At 36.7% G+C, this 23,253-nt stretch overlaps 1 protein-coding gene across 2 annotated transcripts in view; it reads right to left on the bottom strand.

Moving 5' to 3' along the window:
- Positions 1-23,253, bottom strand: part of MAP4K3 (mitogen-activated protein kinase kinase kinase kinase 3) — a 199,060-nt gene that overhangs the window by 45,171 nt on the left and 130,636 nt on the right. Inside the window, exons 9-15 of one of the 2 annotated variants that reach the window (XM_068563911.1) lie at positions 15,513-15,644; positions 15,253-15,315; positions 15,086-15,167; positions 14,873-14,983; positions 9,920-9,998; positions 5,183-5,241; positions 3,832-3,894 (exon numbers count right to left, since the gene is read on the bottom strand). In XM_068563911.1, coding sequence (XP_068420012.1) covers positions 3,832-3,894; positions 5,183-5,241; positions 9,920-9,998; positions 14,873-14,983; positions 15,086-15,167; positions 15,253-15,315; positions 15,513-15,644 — 589 coding nt within the window. The remainder of the gene's footprint in view (positions 1-3,831; positions 3,895-5,182; positions 5,242-9,919; positions 9,999-14,872; positions 14,984-15,085; positions 15,168-15,252; positions 15,316-15,512; positions 15,645-23,253) is intronic. The other variant, XM_068563912.1, reaches the window with a different exon arrangement.

Here is a 23,253-nt window from a genome sequence, read left to right on the forward strand (position 1 = left end):
ATTCATTTACAAAAATCATAAGATGAATACACTTAGCACTTAAAACAACCAGAAATCATTGATGACATGGAAGTTTTAGGCAGCAAGGTCTTTAAGGGGGTAAATGTTTCTTTTGGGTCCCAAAAGATTTAGGGCTGTCATCTTGGTGCCAATTGTCTACTAAGATGACAGCCAGACATTTTGGGTCCATCAGGTTTCTACTGGCCAGCAGTAAGTATTTAAGAGTTGAAATCCTGTTCACAGTGCTAAGGTTTTAGAACTATGAAAGTAGGAGACTGAAATAATTATGGACACTTCACATCAAAAAACAAAAACACTAATTTGAAAAGACACATGCACTTCAATGTTCATAGAAGCACTATTTACAATAGCCAAGACATGGAAGCAACCCAGGTGCCCATCAACAGAAGATGTGGTATATACATACAGTGGAATATTACTCAGCCATAAAAAAGAATGTAACATTGCCATTTCCAGCAATGTGGATGGGCCTAGAGAATATTATGCTTAGTGAAATAAATCAGACAAAGACAAATATCATATGACATCACTTATATGTAGAATCTAAAAAATAATACAAATGAATCTACTTACAAAACAGAAACAGACTCACAAACACAGAAAATAAACTTATGCTTACCAAAAGGGAGAGGGAAGGGGGAGAGAAAAGTTAGGAGTATGGGATTAACAGATACAAACTACTGTACATAAAATAGATAAGCAAAAAGGATTTGCTATATAGCACAGGGAATTATACCCAATATCTTATAATAACCTATAATGGAACATAATCTTAAATAAAACCCCTGAATCACTATGCTATACATCTGAAACTAATGGAATACTGTAAATCAACTATACTTCAATAATATACACATACACATACACCAGAAAATAACAAGCATCAAAGAGGATGTGGAGAAATTAGAACCCTTGTGCACTGCTGGTGGGAACTGTAAAATGATGCAGCGGCTATGGAAAACAGTACGGTAATTCCCCCCAAAATCAAGCACAGAATTATCGTATGATCCAGCAATTCCCCTTCTAGTTATATACCCAAAAGAACTAAAAGCAGAAACTTGACAGATACTTGTATATCTAGGTTCACAGATGCATTATTCACAATAGTGTCCGTTGATGGATGAATGGATAAACAACATGTGGTTATACATATAATGAACTATTATTCAGGCTTAAGAAATTTTGACACATGCTACAACACAGATGAATCTTGAAGATGTTATGACATTATGCCAAGTGAAGTGAGCCAGTCACTTACATTATTTGTCACACAACGACACATAATGTATGATTCCACTTACATGAGGTACCTAGAGTACAGAAAAATTCAGAGACAGAAAATAGAATGGCAGAATGGGAGTTATTGTATAATGGGTAAGGAGTTGCAGCATGGGAAGATGAAAACGTTCTGGAGATCAACAGTGGTGATGGTTGCACAACGATATGAATGTACTTAATGCCACTGGACTGTACACTTAGAAATGGTTACAATGGTAAATTTTATGTTATGCATACTTTACTACAATAAAAAAAAATAACTATGGCACATATATGTTGATTAAAAAGAGAGCATGAGCACAAGACCAGTATTAGTGGGGAAAAAATACTGACATTGTTGGGTAGAGGCAATAGTGGTTTGGGTTGGAATTGTTGAGCCAGGGTGCTTAGGTCAAATCCCAGCTCCACTATTATTCAGTTGGGTGGTTAAAGTCGATTTCAGCTTCTATGCACTTTAAATCCCCTTATTTGTAAAACAAGGATTATAATTTAACATATTTAAAGTGTTTAGAATATAAAGCCTGGTTTAAAAAAACTTCTAGGTAAGTGTTAGCTTTTATCATTAAAAGTGGGCTTTTTAAGGTTGATTTTATAAATAGTAGGACCTGACAAATATTTCATTCATCCCTCTTCTGCCAGAACTATCCACAAGTTAATTGTCCCTAAAGCCCTTCTCTGTCACAAGACTCCCTTATCAGCTGCTCCCTCTATCATAAGAAACTGCTGATTATGTAAGGGGTGTGGGAGGTAGTTCTAGGGAACAGAGCCATGATAACTCACTCAAGTTACTAGGCTAGTTACACACAGGGTAAAGAAAAGAATATTTGTAACTCTAAAAGTAGTATGTTTCTGGTTTTGGTGTTGTATTTTCCTGGAGAATATTAATACATAAAACAGTGAATTTAAACTTTTGATTCTGTGGCCTTTTATTTCCACAACAAATGTCACTATTGTCATTCTAGCCTATATATGCCTAATTCTGAAGAAATTTTCAGTCCAGAAATCACTGGCAGTGCTGTCTTCAGGCACTGCATCTCACTTGTCCCCTCACATGGTTAATTCTGGCCTCATGATTTCTGGCCTCTCTGGGCCATTTACAGACTCTTCTAGTGTTCCAACTGCTTCTTCCCACCTCCAGAGTTGGTTCTACCTTTGAGTGCAAAACAGGCATCACCCCTGTGGTGACCTATTTTCTGTACTTTCTTTCTTCAGACCTAACTGGGGAACACATGCAATCTCATGGTTTCATCTATCATTTCCTCTTTGATGACTTCAATCTTCCTTTTCTGAGCTAATCCCATAACTCTAGTAGTAGTGTAACCATTCCATAATTTCAGCTCTTTATCTGCCGTCTCTCAGAACTGTGCCAATGACTGTTCCCACGTTAATTCCCATGACACTTAGTAGTCAACTATCCATTATTTTCCTGGAAAATATATAATGGTTCCTATACAATACTGAAATCAGTCTTTTGGTCCCTCCCAGAAGGCAGATGAACCATATTAACCCAAAAGCTTTCCTCCTTCTTTGACTTCCATAGTACCTATTATATGTTAGCCTTTCCTCATCAATAGTCACCACCAGAAAAAATTTTGGCAATGCACTGTACATTTTGTTGCATGGCTAAGAGTTTATATATATAAGTATTTTCCACTGATCCAAGACTGCAACTTTCCTAAAAGAGAAATTATGTCTAAAATCTCTTTTATGTTCTACAAATGTTACTGGGCATAGATATAGGAATTTATATAAAGAATCATTTCAACTAACCAGAATTGAAAGAGGTATGTTATTAAGGCAGAAAGGAAGGAAAGAGAAGGAAAATTCGATTGAAAAGGCAGAAAAGTGGAATCTAGGAGTAAATATGGAGGCAACTTGGGGCCCTGGCCAGCTATAGAACTAGAAAAAACTATTTAATAGCAACTATTAAAAGTACTATTTAATATTTAGTAGGGTTAATTGCCCGTCTTTTCCTACCTAATGGTAAGATAGCCTTAATATTTATAACTTCAGGGAGTTTTTATAACCCAAATTTTGGCCTGAGAAAACTGGATACTTCATAATGCTACAAAGTTAAAATTTCATCTGAGACTGATTTCGCTGTTAATCAGGGGTAGATTATTTTAAAAAATTATATATATTTTATTTTTGTAATATATGGATATGTATATATATGGATGGTTTCTAGTTCACTAAAACAAGTCACATTATTCAAACTGGACATTTTTATAGGGAAATGTAATTTCTAAAGAAAAAAATCCATATCTGAGTGAGAAAACAAAATGTTCTTATAAAAAAGAAAAAACTTTAACTTTTTGTTGTAACATTATAATATATTCGAGTAAATATGTTTTAACGTGTAGAAAAAATTGTTATAATCCTTTATATATGGTAGGTTGCTAACTGGCAGGAACTTATAAAACAATGCTTAAATTGGTTCATTAAAACTGGACAAAATGTTTGATTAAAAAACCCTAAAAGCAATTAAGACTAAAACAATGCTGACAAAGAAAATCAGAAGATGAGAAATACCAGATTAGATCTTGCAGTGTAGTATATTTCTTCTGAACTGTCCAAAAAATCATCACTGTCGGGCTGTTTAGCAGAGACCAAGAAACCCAAGTTATTTACACTTAGACTAAAAGCCACAAATTCACAACGGGAAACTTTCACAAGTGAAGTAAGTCCTGCTAACATAACTTTACTGAGGTAAATGCAAAGTCAAATCAGATTAAGGAGCTTCTAAAAAAGCAACAGTGCAACAACTTTGCTCTATAATACAGTTACTAAATTAGTACAGAATTTAAATACATGCAATGGTAAGTTAAAAAGAGAAGCAGAAAATAACAATTGGCATTTATAAACATCATGATTATGTTTTCTTCTAAACTTTCTCCATCTTCTACATAAAGGTCAGGCTTAAGTATTATAACATGATCATTTTAAGAATTTTTCTTTAGCATTCCTTTCCTCCATGCTGGTATACTGAATTAGAGCAACTCCTTAAGTTAAAAGGCTAAAGACTCCCCTTGTATGCCTTTAGTCAAGTGGGTTAAAATAAGCATTAAATTTAAGAAGAAAGTTCCCACTTCAATCCTGAGTGCTCATTAACAGTTACTTTCTTCTCATTATTAAGCAGAAAAGGGAAAAAAATGAAACATATAATCTGGATCTTTGGTTAAGTAATTTCATTAGGATTAATTTTGTTTGTTTTTTAAGTCTCATTTTTTATTCTTCCATAGAATATTAACATCTCAAATGTTTGTACAGCATTTTGCTTCTGAGACTGCACCTAATATTTTATCATATATCTGGAAAGGAGCATATAAAAAATTAACAAAAGAGAATCATGAAAAGAATGTTTTAGCAATCTTTAAATAAATGATAAATTTAATCTGCTCTGTACACCTAGTCTCTCCTGAGTTTCAGTTACTCCAAAGAGACTGGATTCTGCCCTGATAGTTAGAAAAGGTGGTTTACACTCTTAAAAAACTGCCCATAAATTTAATGAGAAGATATGCTACTACTGGTCCAACACTGTAGTTTAAAACTGTGGCATTTATCCTAATAAATATATACGCAAAAAGCCCCTCAAAAACTGCAAAGCAAAAATGAAAAGACAAAAAAAAAAAAAAGGGCTAGCATTAAAAACATTTAATCAGCGAATGGTAAAACTAGTAGTTTCTCCTAAAATAATTTTGAAAATATTCAATCTCAGCAACACAGATTTATTTATTCCAAATTTTAGAATTAGTTACCTTTTTATTTCCCCAAATGCTTTGAAAATATTAATAACTAGCTTTTGTAGTCAGTACCAACATATCACAAAGACTAATTAAAACATTTACTTTCAGTGTTAAGATTCCAAGACTATACTACTTACAAGTTCATGATGTGGTTCTGTCTCCTTCCTTAAGGGTGGATCAAACTTTACTTGGCCAACTAAAAGAGAAAAAAAGTAAAGCCTTCATCTGTTTCCATATTTTTAATGATATAATAATTTAAAAAGTTACTCCCATAGCAAAACCTATTTAATTTTACCATCTCCCATAGACTGATCACAATCCAAAGATTTAAATAAAGAATCTGTTAGCTGGAAAAAACCCAAGAAAGTCTAAGCTGTTAAAGCTTAATCTAATAATCCTAGGCCTTTTCCGTAGTAAAAAAAAGATGCTTAACAAAATTACGTGTACGTTACAGTCAGGATCTAAGGTGCTACTTCATTGTGACCCAGCATAAAATAGAGACAATCTTAACTCAGTACTTCGGTATACAGACAGCAATTCAGGCAGAGTTATTTCTGGAAGCCAGCCTGCAAGATGGTCTCTACCAAGTCCTGCCTCCTAGAGTTCATAAACTTGTGTACTTCCTTCCCTCTTCCCTGGGGTGGTCTATGTGACCAGACGAAAACGGCAGAATGATGGCATATAACTTCAGAGATAAGGCTTCTGTCTTGGGCTCTCTCTACTGGATCACTTGCTCTGGAGGAAGTCATGCTGTGAGCAGCCCTAAGGAGAGGCTACACTGCCAGGAACTGAAGCCTTGGGCTAACAGCTCCGTGAGTAACCTTGGAAGCAAATCCTCCACCTCAGTTAAGCCCTGGGAAGACTGCAGCCCCAGCTGACACCCTGATTGTCACGACAGACCCTGAGGCAGAACCACCCAGCTAGGCTGTCCTGGACTCCTGACCCTTAGAATATGTGTGAGATGATAAATGTTTATTGTTTTAAGCTGCTAAATTTTGGGGTAATTTGTTATACAACAATAAATAACTACACTTCTGCAGCTAAAGTATAAACTAAATACTAGAGCCAACATAAATTGACTATACTACATTCACCTTTCCCCCTGCTATTCTAATTTAATGAATGTTTCACTACCTTTACCTTTAATTTCTGTATCTCATTATCATTGTCATTATCTGCTTTTATAACCTGGGTACAGCATTCAAGACCACTGAGATAAAAGCAGAGGCACAGGGCTTCCCTGGTGGCGCAGTGGTTGGGAGTCTGCCTGCCAGTGCGGGGGGCACGGGTTCGGGCCTTGGTCCGGGAAGATCCCACATGCCGCTGAGCGGCTGGGCCCGTGCGCCACAACTGCTGAGCCTGCACTCTAGAGCCCACGAGCCACAACTACTGAGCCTGCGAGCCACAGCTACTGAAGCCCGCGCGCCTAGGGCTCGTGCTCCGCAGCAAAGAGTGGCCCCCGCTCAACGCAGCTGGAGAGGGCCCGCGTGCAGCGGCGGGGACCCAACGCAGCCAAAAATAAGTAGATAAATAAATTAAAAAAAAAAAAAAAGCAGAGGCACAAATATAAAACATTAAAAAGAAGAAAAACAGTCACAAATAATATCACAGCTGAACTAGTAAGGGCTCAGCCAAAACAGCCATTCTCAATCAAGGCAGGGAAATGAGTGAGATTTCAAAGTGCAATCATTTTATAACTGTTTTGATTTTAGCTTAGTATGTATGGTTTACTATGAATGTTAATGCCAAATAAAGGAGATCATGAGAGTTGAATATCTAGCAATAGGAGGCACAAGTAAAAAACGTTGAGAAACACAGCCCTACAAGATCTCCAGTTGTGTGTGAAGAAGTATGTATATGCTTTATAGCTGTTATGCACCCGATATCAAATTCTGGCCCTTAGAGATAAGTAGGCTGTTCAATAATGGGTTCCTCATACCTGTTCACATATGATCACATATCAAAGATTACAAAATAGATTTTAGTAAGGTATTAAAACATATATATATATATATATATATATATATATATATATATATATATATATCACCTTGATAGAGGCCCTATTGAACAACTCTCACCTAAACTTGTCCAAATGGCAAAATTAAATCTGTAATAAAATTACATGAGGACAGTTTCATGCATTATCTGCCTTGTGTTATCATCACATGTGAACATGCCTGTTTCCACGGGACTGCATAATCACTAAGTACAGGGGTGCAGGGATGCTGTCTTAGACTTTCATTTTTATTATTATTATTATTATTTTTTGGCTGTGTTGAGTCTTCGTTGCTGCACGTGGGCCTTCTCTAGTTGCGGCGAGCAGGGGCTACTCTTCATTGCGGTGCGCGGGCTTCTCATTGTGGTGGCTTCTCTTGTTGTGGAGCATGGGCTCTAGGCTTGTGGGCTTCAGTAGTTGGGGCACGCAGGCTCAGTAGTTGTGGCTCACGGGCTCTAGAGCACAGGCTCAGTAGTTGTGGTGCACGGGTTTAGTTGCTCCGTGGCATGTGGGATCTTCCCGGACCAGGGCTTGAATCCCTGTCCCCTGCATCGGCAGGTGGATTCTTAACCACTGTGCCACCAGGGAAGTCCCTAGACTAACTTTCATAGCAAGGACAGAACCCCAGCTGTAGCAGGTATTCAATACCCCTGTACTCTGTGGGAACACTTTTCCAGAGACAGGAGCCCATACAGCAAAGTCCCTACGGAGATTCATTCTTCATGTCTTACACTGGTATCACTCTTCTGTTCTCTCCAAATTCCCTGAAGTTATGATAAGTGTCTGCCACAGGACATTCCAACTACTGTTCAAATAATTGCTGGGCAATCATCCCAGGCTACAGTGCTATTTATGATGTTCTTAATAATGTCGAAAATTCCTACTTATCTGTGATTGTCTATTGGTCTTGATCTCTGTTTCTGCTACCATCTCCTTGAACGTATGTCAAGCGACACACCATAAATTTATATTTTACTATCCAGATGAAAACTCCTCCTTAGCTTCTTTGAAATAGCTCCGACATGATCACTTGCTGACCCATCACTAGCCATTAGGGGTCAAAACTGATCCTACTATGGCAGACAAGAAGAGCCCCAGAATTATTTCTTCTTAAAGCAAGTCTTTGCTTATCATATTTAACTGAAGGCAGAGGGGACTTCCTAAAAGGGAGAGAGCAACAAACTTTCTGCAAGTCAGCCAATTTTTACATATATGTTGCTCAAACACCATTTAGTTTAATAAAGAGAAAACCTTGGTTGCATGGAGAGATACCATGTAATTGTAAACACAAAACATTATCAAGAGCAACAAATATATACAAATACTAAAATAAACTATTTTTTCTAAAGCCTGCCTTTATCGTCAATAGCATGACTGATTATTCTATATATCACATCTCACATAAAATCATAAAACATCCTAAGAAAGCAGATACTACAACACTGCATAAGATTTTAAAGCCTCAAACATCAAAACCCACAAACTGTAAGAAGTGGTGGTTTTAATCCTGTTGCTATCTCAACATACTAGAGGGATATGACACCTTTCTTACTGGCAAACACGGGAGAAGGGAAGATGCCCATCAAAAGGAGGGCATATCAGAGTCTCAGAAAAACTAGGGTAAAGGCATCTATAGTTTCAAATAGCATGTACACACATATGCAGTTAGGAGCTGAGAATCACTGATATAAACTAGTAAAGAATGACTAAGAGGAAACTGCACTTTGCAGTAAAGGGCCTGACAATACAATTTAAAAACAGAATTGGATAACAAGATGGAAAGTACGTTAGATTTTCAGTAGTACTGAACACAGAAGGTTTTCTAACTGCAAAGGCATCTCTTATCACCTTTTGTATTATTAAAGAAATGACAAAGATGTATTGTAATTACTTTTTGTACCTTAAAAAATAATGGGAAATGCTCACATGCTAAGGTTGTCATTTTCAGAAAAATACTTTTGGGGAAAAATTAGCAAATTTAAATCACATGGCTTCAGAGGGAGCTATAAAGGTTAAGTTTATATGGTCACACAACTAACTGTAGGCAAAGTACAAATCCCAGTCACGGGCTTTTTGTAAAGTAGATGGTGCTTTCTTTCAAGAATTTCCTCCTTTTAAGAGCATTTCCAGGTAGCACCAGCACCAAGCTCTGCCAAGAACTTAACACACAGTGTACGGTCCAGCCAAAATTCCAAAGGAAGGTTCACAAAGGACTTGCAGTGTGAAAGCCACACAGGCGTGCTGAGGTGGTTTCTGAAGTGGAGCCGTGTTTGCGAAAGATCGCTGGGCTGGAAGCCGAGAGATCTAGGGCTTGCTGTTAACCAGGTGTATGACTCCATCCCACAGGCGGATCTATTCATCTCTGCATTTCTTTTCTGTTTTCTATTAAATGGTGATAGTGCCTGTCCCTACTTACCTTACTTAGTTTTTAAATATGCAGACCTCTCCCCCTCCTGGCTCTCCTGGACCATCAGCTTCTATCTAACCTGGGAGCTTGTTAGAAGTAAAGAACCTCAGGTCTCACCCCAGATCTACTGAATCAGAAACCGCATTTTAGCAAGCTCTCAAGGCAAGTGCTACCCACATGCAAGTTTAGGGAGCACTGCCTTGATTACCTCTATCCTGCCTATTCTAGGAATTTTATTCCTCTTCCCAAACAATAACAACATAAATACATGCCCCCAGACACCACCAGAAAGTCCTCAGGAGTAAGGAAAATGAAATTCTTACTGCCTTAATTAAACTCTACCTTTCAAAGCATCTAATAAGAAAAGCTACTTGGAAGAAAATGAAGCAAAAATAACGGCAACTAAATTAAAACTTGAAATCTTACTTTTCATTGTTAAATTATAAACCGTGTATAGGATACACTTACAGTTTATCTCCGAGCGTGTTTTTTCTTCTCTCACATTTCTACTTGTTGAGTGAATTCTATGTGGGACAGCAACAAGAGGCTAGGAAAGAACAAAATCAATGACAAGCCACAGTCTGATCCACAGAATTACCCAAATATGAAAGAAATACTTCTCTTTATATAAAAATGGGAACAAAATACAACTTTGTTAATATTTGTTTAAAAAATGGCAACCAGAAACTGAAAGCTTCTTACTCCTCAAACTGGGAGCTTAAGATTAGGGATATACTTTATCCACAGCAGGTTCCCAATAAATGTTCTATGAGTTGAATATAAATAAATATTCAAAATTGAATACTTCAAGAACACAATAGCTGTTCAAAAGCTGCAGCTAGCTTTCCCTGTTGCAGAGGAGAAAATTGTAATTGAAAAAAAATCTGCCTCAACTTCTTACATCAAGAAGGATGAGATAAATGAAATGAAATAATGCTAAAGGCATTAATGATTTATGGTCTTCTTACCTAGTAAACACATTTCCCCCACCTTAATGCTTTTTCTTGTAGAAGCAGCACTCTATTTTCTTTCCTTTTATTTTATTAAAATCTCTCTATGTGTACTGTCACTTTCAGAGAGAAATATCCTGGGGGTAGGTGAAGTGGGGATGAGTTCTTCTTACTATTAATTCATGGACATTCCTCCAACCTTATGGAGTAAAAAAGGCCCTATTTGAAAAGTTTCTGCAACTCCATTCTATACACTCTAAGGCTTCACCTTAAGAGGTGATGCCAGCATCTATTTCATGTACCAAATAGGTTTTTTTCTTCTGTGTGTGAAACACTATCTTTGAAGTTTTACTACCTTTGAAGGAGATACACTCTTACACATATCTTTTGGAAAATGTAATTCATAAACATTTGAGCTCAAATTCTTAAGATTCTATAAGGCAAATCAATAACAGGACCCAAGTTAACTATTCTCAGTGTAGGCACCTCTCAGAAAATAAAGATATATGAATCTAAGACCCAAATATTAAAACACCAATGTAGTAAAACAGTAGCAAAAATAATTTAAAAAATTAAGTATTTAAACTTTACATGTACACAGTGATTTGTAGTTTACAAAGTGCTTTCATATACCTTAGCTCATTCTGTCCTCAAAATAAACTTGTGAAACAAGTATTAATCTTCATTTTATAGATGAGGACATTCAGCTAGTTAGCCGCAGAACAAGAAAAACCCTGGACTTTTGATCACAATATTTGGAGCAAAAACAAACAAGCAAATATAGGTATCATGTTAGATTAGTCACACATACTGCTGTTATCAGTGAACATGGATAAAATCTATGCTTTCTATGAGAACAGTTTTACTTTCCCAGCTTCAACAGTGCAATTATAAAATTATTAAATCTTATAATGCTGTACCTAGTACATGGGTTAACATACAGGAGAAGCAAGTGCTATTAATCACAATTACTTCAATGTATAGTACTTCTAAAATAGAAACTACATGGGAACCCTACATGAAAAGTCAACTTTCTTCCACTGTGAATAATGTATACTAAACTAAAACAACTAAAGACTAAGTAGAACTAGTACATGTGCTAAATATTTTCAAGAGAATTCAACTTCCACACAATATTATATAGTATCACAGCAAGTGCTGAAATGCTAGTTAGACACATTCAAATTCTGAGTGACAACACAGTACTTAGCAATTATAATTACAAATCATTTGCAAATAATAAGACTTAGATACTACCTATTATGTATAACATATATTGAAGTATTATATATGTATAAATTGCTATAGATTTCTCTGGGGAAAGTATGATCTTAAACTATGGTGAGAAGAAAAGTTACCCTCCTCCCTAACCAACAATTATAATACTAATAACATAGTCTTGATAAGGAGAAATTTCTTTCTCTGCTATATGAGAAAATTTCAGAAGAATCTTTATTCCACAGGTTGCTTCTATATTTGGTTTATTATTTCTCCTCTTTAAACACATTTTAAAGGACTTTATAATTCAGCACAACACGTAAACAGGATGAAGTAAGGGACAACAATGCAGCATCTAGTGCACTGAAAGAGTACAGGCAGTCCTCGTCCTGTAGTCTTGATATGCACAAATTTCAGTTACTATAATATAGTTAAATTACACTAGTCCTCTATAACATGGTTCAAATTTCAGTCACCAGTTTATTAATTGTATAATATTATATAACATTAATTGTATATTATTCAGCATATTAATCTTATCAACATTCAGTATATTAATTATAATGGCATAAAACACAAACTTCACTGCCTGCTTGTCAGTCCACAGATCACTATGTGAATAACAGATGCACATCGTGATCCGTAACTAATCACATCACTACTTTCAAAGTCTGTCTGTGACTGGTCACTGAGCATCTGTTATTCAGTTCATGCACAGACAGCAAAGTGTGTAGTTGTGTTGCCTCCTTGTCTCCCAGTGATAATATACTCATGTGACATTTTTACAAAAATTGGTAACTGAAAGAAGAAATTAGCCAACAAAGATAAAACTGCTGCAAAGAAATAGAAAGTGATAACTCTGGATAATGTTGGAAATGAAGTTTGAATCAAACATAAATGAAGTTACAGGAGAAAATAGCTGACTGTGAGAATGCTGACATTGCCACTGTTCAAGAGACTGTGGACACACAGCCAGGGTAACGTAGTGAAGGTGAACCTGACATAAGTGAAGAAAGAAGTCCTGATAAAAAGGATGAAGGTGCCCCAAAAGAAGGGGCGCTAGCAAAAAATTTCACATCACAGGACTACTGAGGTTATTTCATGCATTGAAAGTTCAAAGGATAAAATATTGGAAGCTGACCTGAACTTAGAAAGGAATCTGACATTCACCAAGGCATAAAGAAGATACTTGCTCTGTGTCATAAAGTTATATGACAAGAAGAAGGCAAACACTATGCAATCTACTCAATAAACAGACTACTTGATAATGAAACAATCCATGGAAGTGCTTTTTTTTTTAAACAAAGAAAAGAAACACAATTCTCACAGGTTCTAATACTTTACAATGTATTAAATAAAATATTAGTTTTACTATTTTTTTCATTCCCCTATACATTTAAAACTGACAATAAGAGAGTTTTTAATCTTCTAACAAAAATGTTTTAAGGTCACAAAACAATTATAATTTTTCTCCTTGAGTATTAAGATCGCTTTGCAGGGGACTTCCCTGGTGGCGCAGTGGTTGAGAGCCTGCCTGCCAATGCAGGGGACACAGGTTTGAGCCCTGGTCCGGGAAGATCCCACATGTTGCGGAGCAACTAAGCCTGTGTGCCACAGCTACTGAGCCTGTGCTCTAGAGCCCGCAAGCCACAACTATTGAGACCACATGCCACAACTACTGAAGCCCTCGGGCCTAGAGCCTGTGCTCCACCACAAGAGAAGCCACTGCAATGAGAAGCCCGTGCACCGTAAAGAAGAGTAGCCCCTGCTCACCGTAACTAGAGAAAGCCCCGCTCAGCAACAAAGACCCAGTGCAGCCATAAATAAATAAATAAATAAGTAAATAAATTTACATACAAAAAAATGCTGTTGGATCCTTTCAAAAAAAAAAAAAGATCGCGGGGCTTCCCTGGTGGCACAGTGGTTGAGAATCTGCCTGCCAATGCAGGGGACACGGGTTCGAGCCCTGGTCTGGGAGGATCCCACATGCCGCGGAGCAACTGGGCCCGTGAGCCACAACTACTGAGCCTGCGCGTCTGGAGCCTGTGCTCCGCAACAAGAGAGGCCACAATAGTGAGAGGCCCGCGCACTGCGATGAAGAGCGGCCCCCACGTGCCGCAACTGGAGAAAGCCCTCGCACAGAAACGAAGACCCAACACAGCCATAAATAAAATAAATAAATAAATTTAAAAAAAAAAAAAAGATCGCTTTGCAGGATTTCACCTTACTTGGTCATTTGTACAGTCCTTTACTACCATGCAAATGAAGGAACACCTGTATATCAAATTATAGAAGAATTTATAAAGCAAAACAACAAAACCCAATTTCTCCCTTGTATAAAGTCAATAATACTTTATAATTCTTAAGTTTTTTGTTTTCAAATACTTTTCCAGACCTTTAAACAAAGGGATAGTAGCTTATTTATAGTTGTATAAAGATGACAAGCTAGAACAATGATGAATTGATAGAAAGGTTCTCTCTTACCTAAGACAATCTGAGACCACCTTTCTGACCTCTGAGAGCTATCGTTCCTTCAATATCATCAATGGAATTTACACCATTTTAAGTACCTTCCAAAAGCCAGTCAAGTTCAAGGCTATCCAGCTCAGTCACAGACCCAATAACAGAATTCTGACATGTCACATATACTGAGTTTATCTTAGGTGCCACAATTATTAGCTGAGTTAGGAATGTTACATATGCCAGCCGAAGTGAAGCTTCCATTCACACCAATGCTCCCATGATATTAGGGTTATTTAATTCTCTAACTACACTGGCTTATTTTTAAACATGTCTACAGCAGACAATTAGGGTAATAGTCCCTAACAAAGTCGATCCTATACTTTCTACTAACCACTAATAAGTCGTGAAGTATTGTACAAGGATTCTTTTTGACAAGAAAATGGAATAGAAATTTTATGTATATTCTAATATCTTGTGTAGGTGCTTCCCATTTGCATTCTCTTTTACAATGGATTATTTATTTGCAACTTCATCTAAAATGACTACTTTAAAAAAACTACAGTAATTTCAAGAAGTAGATTAGATGATTCTGCCTTTGCCATTTTCAGAAAACAGTCTCTATAAGTAGTCAACAGGAAAAATCCAGCTCATGACTTCCAAAGTCAAGGAGTTAATTCTTCCCTCAAGAGTTGATTTAAACTAGATCCAGAACTTAAAAGAACTGATTTTTCAGATGTACATACTATATACATATATGTTATATATACTACTTGGTAAAAACAGTTCCTACCTCAGGATCATCATCATCAAAATCATGGTAAGTGGAATGATCTGGATTATTCACTTTATCCAACAGTTCGATTGCCAAAGACCGTGTCAAAGGCTGTGTGACAAACGGGTGCTATTAAAAATAAAATAACATAGTACAGAACACTTATTAGAAGTCTGTTTGAGTGACATTTTATCTTTTGAAAAAAGACATATTTCAGGGCAAAAATAATACCTGTAGTAGCTTTTCAGCAGTAGGTCTTTTTTTTGGATTTTTGGTAAGTGCCATTTTCACAAAATGATGAAAACTATTTGACCTAAGAAATTTTGAAAATCAGACTTTAAAATTTCAATTATTTTTTTGCTCATGACTATAAAAGTAAATAACACAAAAATACTTACCATTTTATTTTATCCTTTAGTTTAGGAGGCTGAAAATTGCTTTTTGTCATTAGAAATAATGCTCTGAAAAATCAACAACCATTACACAGCATTTTAAGATTGCATATTTTAATATATAATATTAATTCTATCACTATAATTCCCAAATAAGGTAAAGCAAGACTAAGAATATTACTTGTTCATGACATAATAAATAATACTGGGAGGCGGGGAGGGGACCTTAATTTAAGCACAGGATTCTTTAACTATGACACACTGACCTCATTGGGTGTAAGTCAAACATAGGAGGCTGCAGCTCAGCAAGTTCTATGGCAGTGATCCCCACTGCCCAGAGATCACAAAGCTGATTGTACCCCCCTTTCCTCTCAACGGCTGCGACTTCTGGAGCCATCCTGAAGGAAATAGTCCAGAAAAGAAAAATCTATTTATTGTATTTTCCTTCTTATTCCCATCAGAGGCACACCATCACTATGTAAGCTGAGGCCTATTTAGGCCTTGACATCTGAAAAGTAAGTATGTAGTACTTAAAAGGCTCATATTTCCCAAGATCTCGACATCTCATAAGACTCTCCATCCCAAGCCCCTACTGATTTCTCCTTTGTTACTTTGTTAAGCTATTTACTATAAAGGTTTATAAAAATTTACAACTACAACAGAGCGACATGTAACAATTTGTCCACATCCCAATCTCTCTTCCTCTGTACATGCAAAATTCTATAGAGACATAACATGTAATAAATAACTTATCATTTTTAGCTCTTCCTTCTTACGTCAATAAACTGCAATCTGGCCTCCAACTGTTCTCACTTGACCAATACTATTTATTGGGGCAGCAAGAATCTTCATTTAGTACTTAACTCACATTTACTATAAACTTAATTGGTTGGTGAAAAGTTATAAAAATGAGTGTCTGCTTTTAAAAAAATACATTTATTCACAGGAAAGTTACCTGAATTCAGTATTTTTTTTGTTTCTTTCAACTTTACTGTAGTCTTATTCTAATTATACCTCTATAAATTTGTATTTTATTAAATAATTATGTTGATTTTCAAATATAAAACATTTCAAATCCTAAGCAGTAGTTTTGAAAAGAACTACTTGAGATAAACATTTGAACTCTTACATATCAAAAGTGTGAGTTAAACAGGCAGCCTTACAAGTATGTTTGTTTTCCTGGTATGATTTCAGGAAAGTCAAATATGTCAGTAAGTTAACCAAAAAAAAAATCCCTCTAACTTTCTAAATGCTTGGTCTTAAAATGTTTTTAATCTTTATTGATGGCTAGATTTCAGCCAGCTGTGGAAATGGCCCCAGTAGAGGATGAAAGTGCACACTGGTGACATATTCTTAACTAGCTGGCCACGGCAGCTGATGTTCTCCCTTCCTCTACAAAAATATGAGTGAAAGATCCCACCCAGTGCACTTGTACTCCTGCCAGTTAAGTTGCATGCTTACCGCAATCAACTGAGTCATCTCTGAACCTGTTTATTTGCTATATTTGTTATTATAAATACATAATCTAATTAAATATTATAAAAACTAATTAATTATGAAGGTAAAAAGAGTAAGCTGTTATGAAAATTAAAGTGTATGCTTTAGAAAAACTTGTTAAAGACAAGTTTCTAAAGACAGAAAAAACAAAAAATCTGGCAAATGAGGTTAAGAAAAGGATAGCTGTAAAAGATTAGGAAGGCTACAGACTGCATAATTCCATCTGTATGACACTGGGGGAAAAGGCAAAACCGTAGAGACAGAAATCAGATCAGGTGTTGCCAGAGGCTAGAGACGGGCCAAAAGAATTTACGAGAAGGGCACAAAAGGAAACTTTCCTGGGTGATGGGAACCTATGTTTTTACATGGATTGTGGTGGCATTTTTCACTACCACAGAGTGTCTCAAAGTTCATAGAACTGTACACCTAATAAGGCTAAATTTATACCTCAATAAACCTGACTGGAAAAGTCACATGCTTTGTATATGACTGCATTTTAGAGAAAACACAAACCAGGAAATGTGGATGATTTACATCTAACTAGTTATCCACGCAAAGAAAAGGCTTTCGCCCTATATCAAATGATTGGCAAAAAAAAAAAAAAAGTACACTCACATGCCTTAAATTGAAATAAAATGTTTAAGGTACATGTGTAGTGTATTAATTTTGAGATCTGCCAATTCCACAGACTCTTTTGATTAACTGAATAACTGCCAACCTTAGTCACAATGAATGAGAGATTCCATTCTATCCTACATCCCTAGAGTTTAGGTGGGAAAGACATGATACTAGAGAGAGTTGAAGAGTCGGAGTGTTCCAAAACATTATTTTGCCTAATTCACAATTTCACATGCTCCCAAGATATTACCTACTCTATCATTAGAAGAATGACATTAGTTTTTAATCTCTGAAGCTTCAGTTGGAGATTAGTTATCATCAACAAACATTTACTAAGCATGTGTAGAGAATCATGCTAGACCCTGGAGATTCAATGAGAGTTCCTCCAGATGTTTAAAATCAAACTGAGGAGACAGAGTACCTAAAAATAATAACAGATAGTTCTTTAAGCTCTTATTCCTCTCAGAAATCAATCCCGAACAATAAGAACAAAAAAGAGAAATATAAACATATCATCTTTGAAAAATCCAGAAGACATATTTGGACTGGAAATGAAATAATAGTAACTGATGTGGCAAATAGGAGGAAGGACAAACCTAAGTGTGTGTAGAGGACAAGACCAACTAGCAAGCCAAGAACCCCAGAAATATGTAAAATTTAATGTATATCAGTTACTACTTTACTGATGACTAGGTTCCAACTAGCTGGTTCTTAGCCCCTAAGAATCCCAGAAAGGCTGACAAATTAGGGTTACAAACTTACAAAAGCAGAGTTAAGACTGAGGTTGAAAACAGGTATATTTATTTGCAAATGTCAAGTCTAAATAATGAATAGTTAGTCCACCAGATTCCTCTTCTCATCTATTAAAGCCCAGCAATTACTCCTTCCCCATTCCTACTGGATGAAGACCAAGAGAAACTGGATGAGGGGCTTCAGACTCAGACATATCAGGAACAAAGGAGAGCAGGGGCTGGGAGCAGTAGAAGTCTGTGTATAACAATGAGTTCCTCAGCTTCCTTCACTTACTCATTTCTGGGACACTAAAAACTGGGTTTACATGCTACATCCCATGCACACACGGCTACGAATCAGCTTTAAGTGCCTTGCTCTTCAATGTAAACCAGAAGAGAAGGGTTACTAGACATTTGAGGGAAGCCTCCATCATGAAAGCATGAGTCTCAAAAGCTTTGGAAATCTTACAGAAAGAAGAACAAAAATGATTTTTAAAAAGTGACAGAAAATTAATGGATTAATCCAAGTGGTCCAAGATATAACTAATGAGTTCCAGAAAGAGAGAGCAGGAAAAAGCATAGCAAAGAAATTATCAAGGAAGTAATGCAAGAATACTTCCCAGAACTGAAAGACATGAATCCTGACTGAAAAGCACAAATGCCAAGTACAATGAATAAAAGTAAAAATGACAAAAGAACAAACAAAAACATTCTGAAGTATACCACCATGGAATACCAAACCATCAAAAAGATTCTAGTAGGGAGGGGTTACATTCAAATATCATGTGTTGACAGTTTCAGCCATTTTTGGAGCCCATCGGCTGCCCAGCCCCCCGCCTCTCCACCAGTGTGTGATGCATTCCTTCCACATCTACCTACATGAAAGCATCCCTCTGTGATGAGGATGGGGCGGTGGTCCACACATAGTCCAGTGCCAAGAGGGAAAAGTAAGGTGATGTGAGCGGAGCCCTCTTGGCTGTGTGGCTGACAGGGTCTTGCTGCTCTGGCTGGGTGTCAAGCCTAAGCATCTGAGGTGGCAGAGCCAAGTTCAGGACATTGGACCACCAGAGACCTCCCGGTCCCACGTAATATCAATCAGCGAGAGCTCTCAGAGATCTCTGTTTCAATGCTAAGACCCAGCTCCACTCAACGACCCGCAAGCTCCAGTGTTGGACACCCCATGCCAAACAACTAGCAAGACAGGAACACAACCCCACCTACTAGCAGGAAGGCGGCCTAAAATCATAATACGTTAACAGACACCCCAAAACACACCACCAGGCCCACCAGAAAGACAAGATCCGGCCTCATCTGCCAGAACACAGGCACCAGTCCCCTCCACCAGGAAGCCTACACAACCCACTGAACCAACCTTACCCACTGGAAGTAGACACCAAAAACAACGGCAACTACGAACCTGCAGCCTGAGAAATGGAGAACCCAAACACAGTAAGTTAAGCAAAATGAGAAGACAGAGAAACACACAGCAGATGAAGGAGCAATAAGAACCCACCAGACCAAACAAATGAAGAGGAAATAGGCAGTCTACCTGAAAAAGAATTCAGAGTAATGATAGTAAAGATGATCCAAAATCTTGGAAATAGAATGGAGAAAATACAAGAAACATTTAACAAGGACCTAGAAGAACTAAAGAGCAAACAAACAATGATGAACAACACAATAAATGAGATTAAAAATTCTCTAGAAGGAATCAATAGCAGAATAACTGAGGCAGAAGAATGGATAACTGACCTGGAAGATAAAATAGTGGAAATAACTACCACAGAGCAGAATAAAGGAAAAAGAATGAAAAGAATTGAATACAGTCTCAGAGACCTCTGGGACAACATTGAATGCACAAACATTCAAATTATAGGGGTCCCAGAAGAAGAAGAGAAAAAGAAAGGGACTGAGAAAATATTCGAAGAGATTATAGTTGAAAACTACCCTAATATGGGAAAGGAAATAGTCAGTCAAGTCCAGAGAGCACAGAGAGTCCATTACAGGATAAATCCAAGGAGAAACACGCCAAGACACATATTAATCAAACTATCAAAAATTAAATACAAAGAAAAAATATTAAAAGCAGCAAGGGAAAAGCAACAAATAACATACAAGGGAATCCCCATAAGGTTAACAGCCGATCTTTCAGCAGAAACTCTGCAAGCCAGAAGGGAGTGGCAGGACATATTTAAAGTGATGAAGGGGAAAACCTACAACCAAGATTACTCTACCAAGCAAGGATCTCTTTCAGGTTCAATGGAGAAATTAAAACCTTTACAAACAAGCAAAAGTTAAGAGAAGTTAGCACCACCAAACCAGCTTGACAACAAATGCTAAAGGAACTTCTCCAGGCAGGAAACACAAGAGAAGGAAAAGACCTACAAAAACAACCCAAAACAATTAAGAAAATGGTAACAGGAACATATGCATCGATAATTTCCTTAAATGTAAATGGATTAAATGCTCCAACCAAAAGACAGTCTGGCTGAATGGATACAAAAACAAGACCCATATATATGCTGTCTACAAGAGACTCACCTCAGACCTAGGGACACATACAGACTGAAAGTGAGGGGATGGAAAAAAATATTCCATGCAAATGGAAATCAAAAGAAAGCTGGAGTAGCAGTTCTCATATCACACAAAATAGACTTTAAAATAAAGACTATTACAAGAGACAAAGAAGGACATTCCATAATGATCAAGGGATGAATCCAAGAAGAAGATATAACAATTGTAAATATTTATCCACCCAACAAAGGAGCACCTCAATACATGAGGCAAATGTTAACAGCCAGAAAAGGGGAAATCGACAGTAACACAATCATAGTAGGGGACTTTAACAACCCACTTTCACCATGGACAGATCACCCAAAATAAAAATAAATTAGGAAAACAAGCTTTAAACGACACATTAAACAAGATGGACTTAATTGATATTTATAGGACATTCCATCCAAAAACAACAGAATATACTTTCTTCTCAAGTGCTCATGGAACATTCTCCAGGATAGATCATATCTTGGGTAACAAATCAAGCCTCGGTAAATTTAAGAAAATTGAAATATCAAGTATCTTTTCCGACCACAACGCTATGAGACTAGATAGAAATAACAGGAAAAAAACTGTAAAAAATACAAACACATGGAGGCTAAACAATATGCTACTAAATAACCAAGAGATCACTGAAAAAAAAAAAGAGGGAATCAAAAAATACCTAGAAACAAATGACAATGAAAACACGATGACCCAAAACTTAGGATTGCAGCAAAAGCAGTTCTAAGAGGGAAATTTATAGCAATACAATCCTACCTCAAGAAACAAGAAAAATCTCAAATAAACAACCTAACCGTACATCTAAAGCAACTAGAGAAAGAAGAACAAAAAAACCCCAAAGTTAGCAGAAGGAAAGAAATCATAAAGATCAGATGAGAAATAAATGAAAAAGAAATGAAGGAAACGTTAGCAAAGAACAATAAAAACAAAAGCTGGTTTTTGAGAAGATAAACAAAATTGATAAACCATTAGCCAGACTCATCAAGAAAAAAAGGGAGAAGACTCAAATCAACAGAATTAGAAATGAAAAAGGAGAAGTAACAACAGGCCCCGCAGAAATACAAAGCATCATAAGGGACTACTACAAGCAACTCTATGCCAGTAAAATGGACAACCTGGAAACAATGGACAAATTCTTAGAAAAGCACAACCTTCCAAGACAACCAGGAAGAAACAGAAAATATAAACAGACTAATCACAAGCACTGAAATTGAGACTGTGATTAAAAATCTTCCAACAAACAATAGTCTAGGACCAGGGGGCTTCACAGGCGAATTCTATCAAATATTTAGAGAAGAGCCAATACCTATTCTTCTCAAACTCTTCCAAAGTATAGCAGAGGGGGAGACACTCCCAAACTCATTCTACGAGGCCACCATCACCCTGATACCAAAACCAGACAAAGATATCACAAAAAGGAAAACTACAGGCCAATATCACTGATGAACATAGATGCAATAATCCTCAACAAAATACTAGCACACAGAATCCAACAACACATTAAAATGATCATATGCCGTGATCAAGTGGGCTTTCTCCATGAATGCAAGGATTCTTCAATATACGCAAATCAATCAATGTGATACACCATATTAACAAATTGAAGGATAAAAACCATATGATCATCTCAATAGATGCAGAAAAAGCTTTTGACAAAATTCAACACCCATTTATGATAAAAACTCTCCAGGAAGTAGACACAGAGGGAACTTACCTCATCATAATAAAGGCCATATATGACAAACCCACAGCCAACATCATTCTCAATGGTGAAAAACTGAAACCATTTCCACTAAGATCAGGAACAAGACAAGGTTGCCCACTCTTACCACTATTATTCAACATAGTTTTAGAAGTTTTAGCCACAGCAACCAGAGAAGAAAAAGAAATAAAAGGAATCCAAATCGGAAAAGAAGAAGTAAAACTGTCACTGTGTGCCAGTGACACATAGTCACATATAGAGGCATCTTTCAGATGACATGATACTATACATAGAGAATCCTAAAGATGCTACCAGAAAACTACCAGAGCTAATCCATGAATTTGGTAAAGTAGCAGGATACACAATTAATACACAGAAATCTCTTGCATTTCTATACACTAATGATGAAAAATCTGAAAGAGAAATTAAGGAAACACTCTCATTTACCACTGCAACAAAAAGAATCGAATACCTAGGAATAAACCTACCTAAGGAGACAAAAGACCTGTAGGCAGAAAACTATAAGACACTGATGATAGAAATTAAAGATGATACAAACAGATGGAGAGATACACCATGTTCTTGGATTGGAAGAATCAACACTGTGAAAATGACTATACTATCCAAAGCAATCTACAGATTCAAATCAATCCCTATCAAACTACTAATGGCATTTTTCACAGAACTAGAACAAAAAATTTCACAATTTGTATGGAAACACAAAAGACCCCGAAGAGCCAAAGCAATCTTGACAAAGAAAAATGGAGCTGGAGGAATCAGGCTCCCTGACTTCAGACTATACTACAAAGCTACAGTAATCAAGACAGTATGGTACTGGCACAAAAACAGAAATATAGATCAATGGAACAGGATAGAAAGCCCAGAGATAAACCCATGCAC

Source organism: Eschrichtius robustus, chromosome 15 (genome assembly GCF_028021215.1).
Source record: "Eschrichtius robustus isolate mEscRob2 chromosome 15, mEscRob2.pri, whole genome shotgun sequence".
In the NCBI taxonomy this organism is placed as follows: Eukaryota; Metazoa; Chordata; class Mammalia; order Artiodactyla; family Eschrichtiidae; genus Eschrichtius; species Eschrichtius robustus.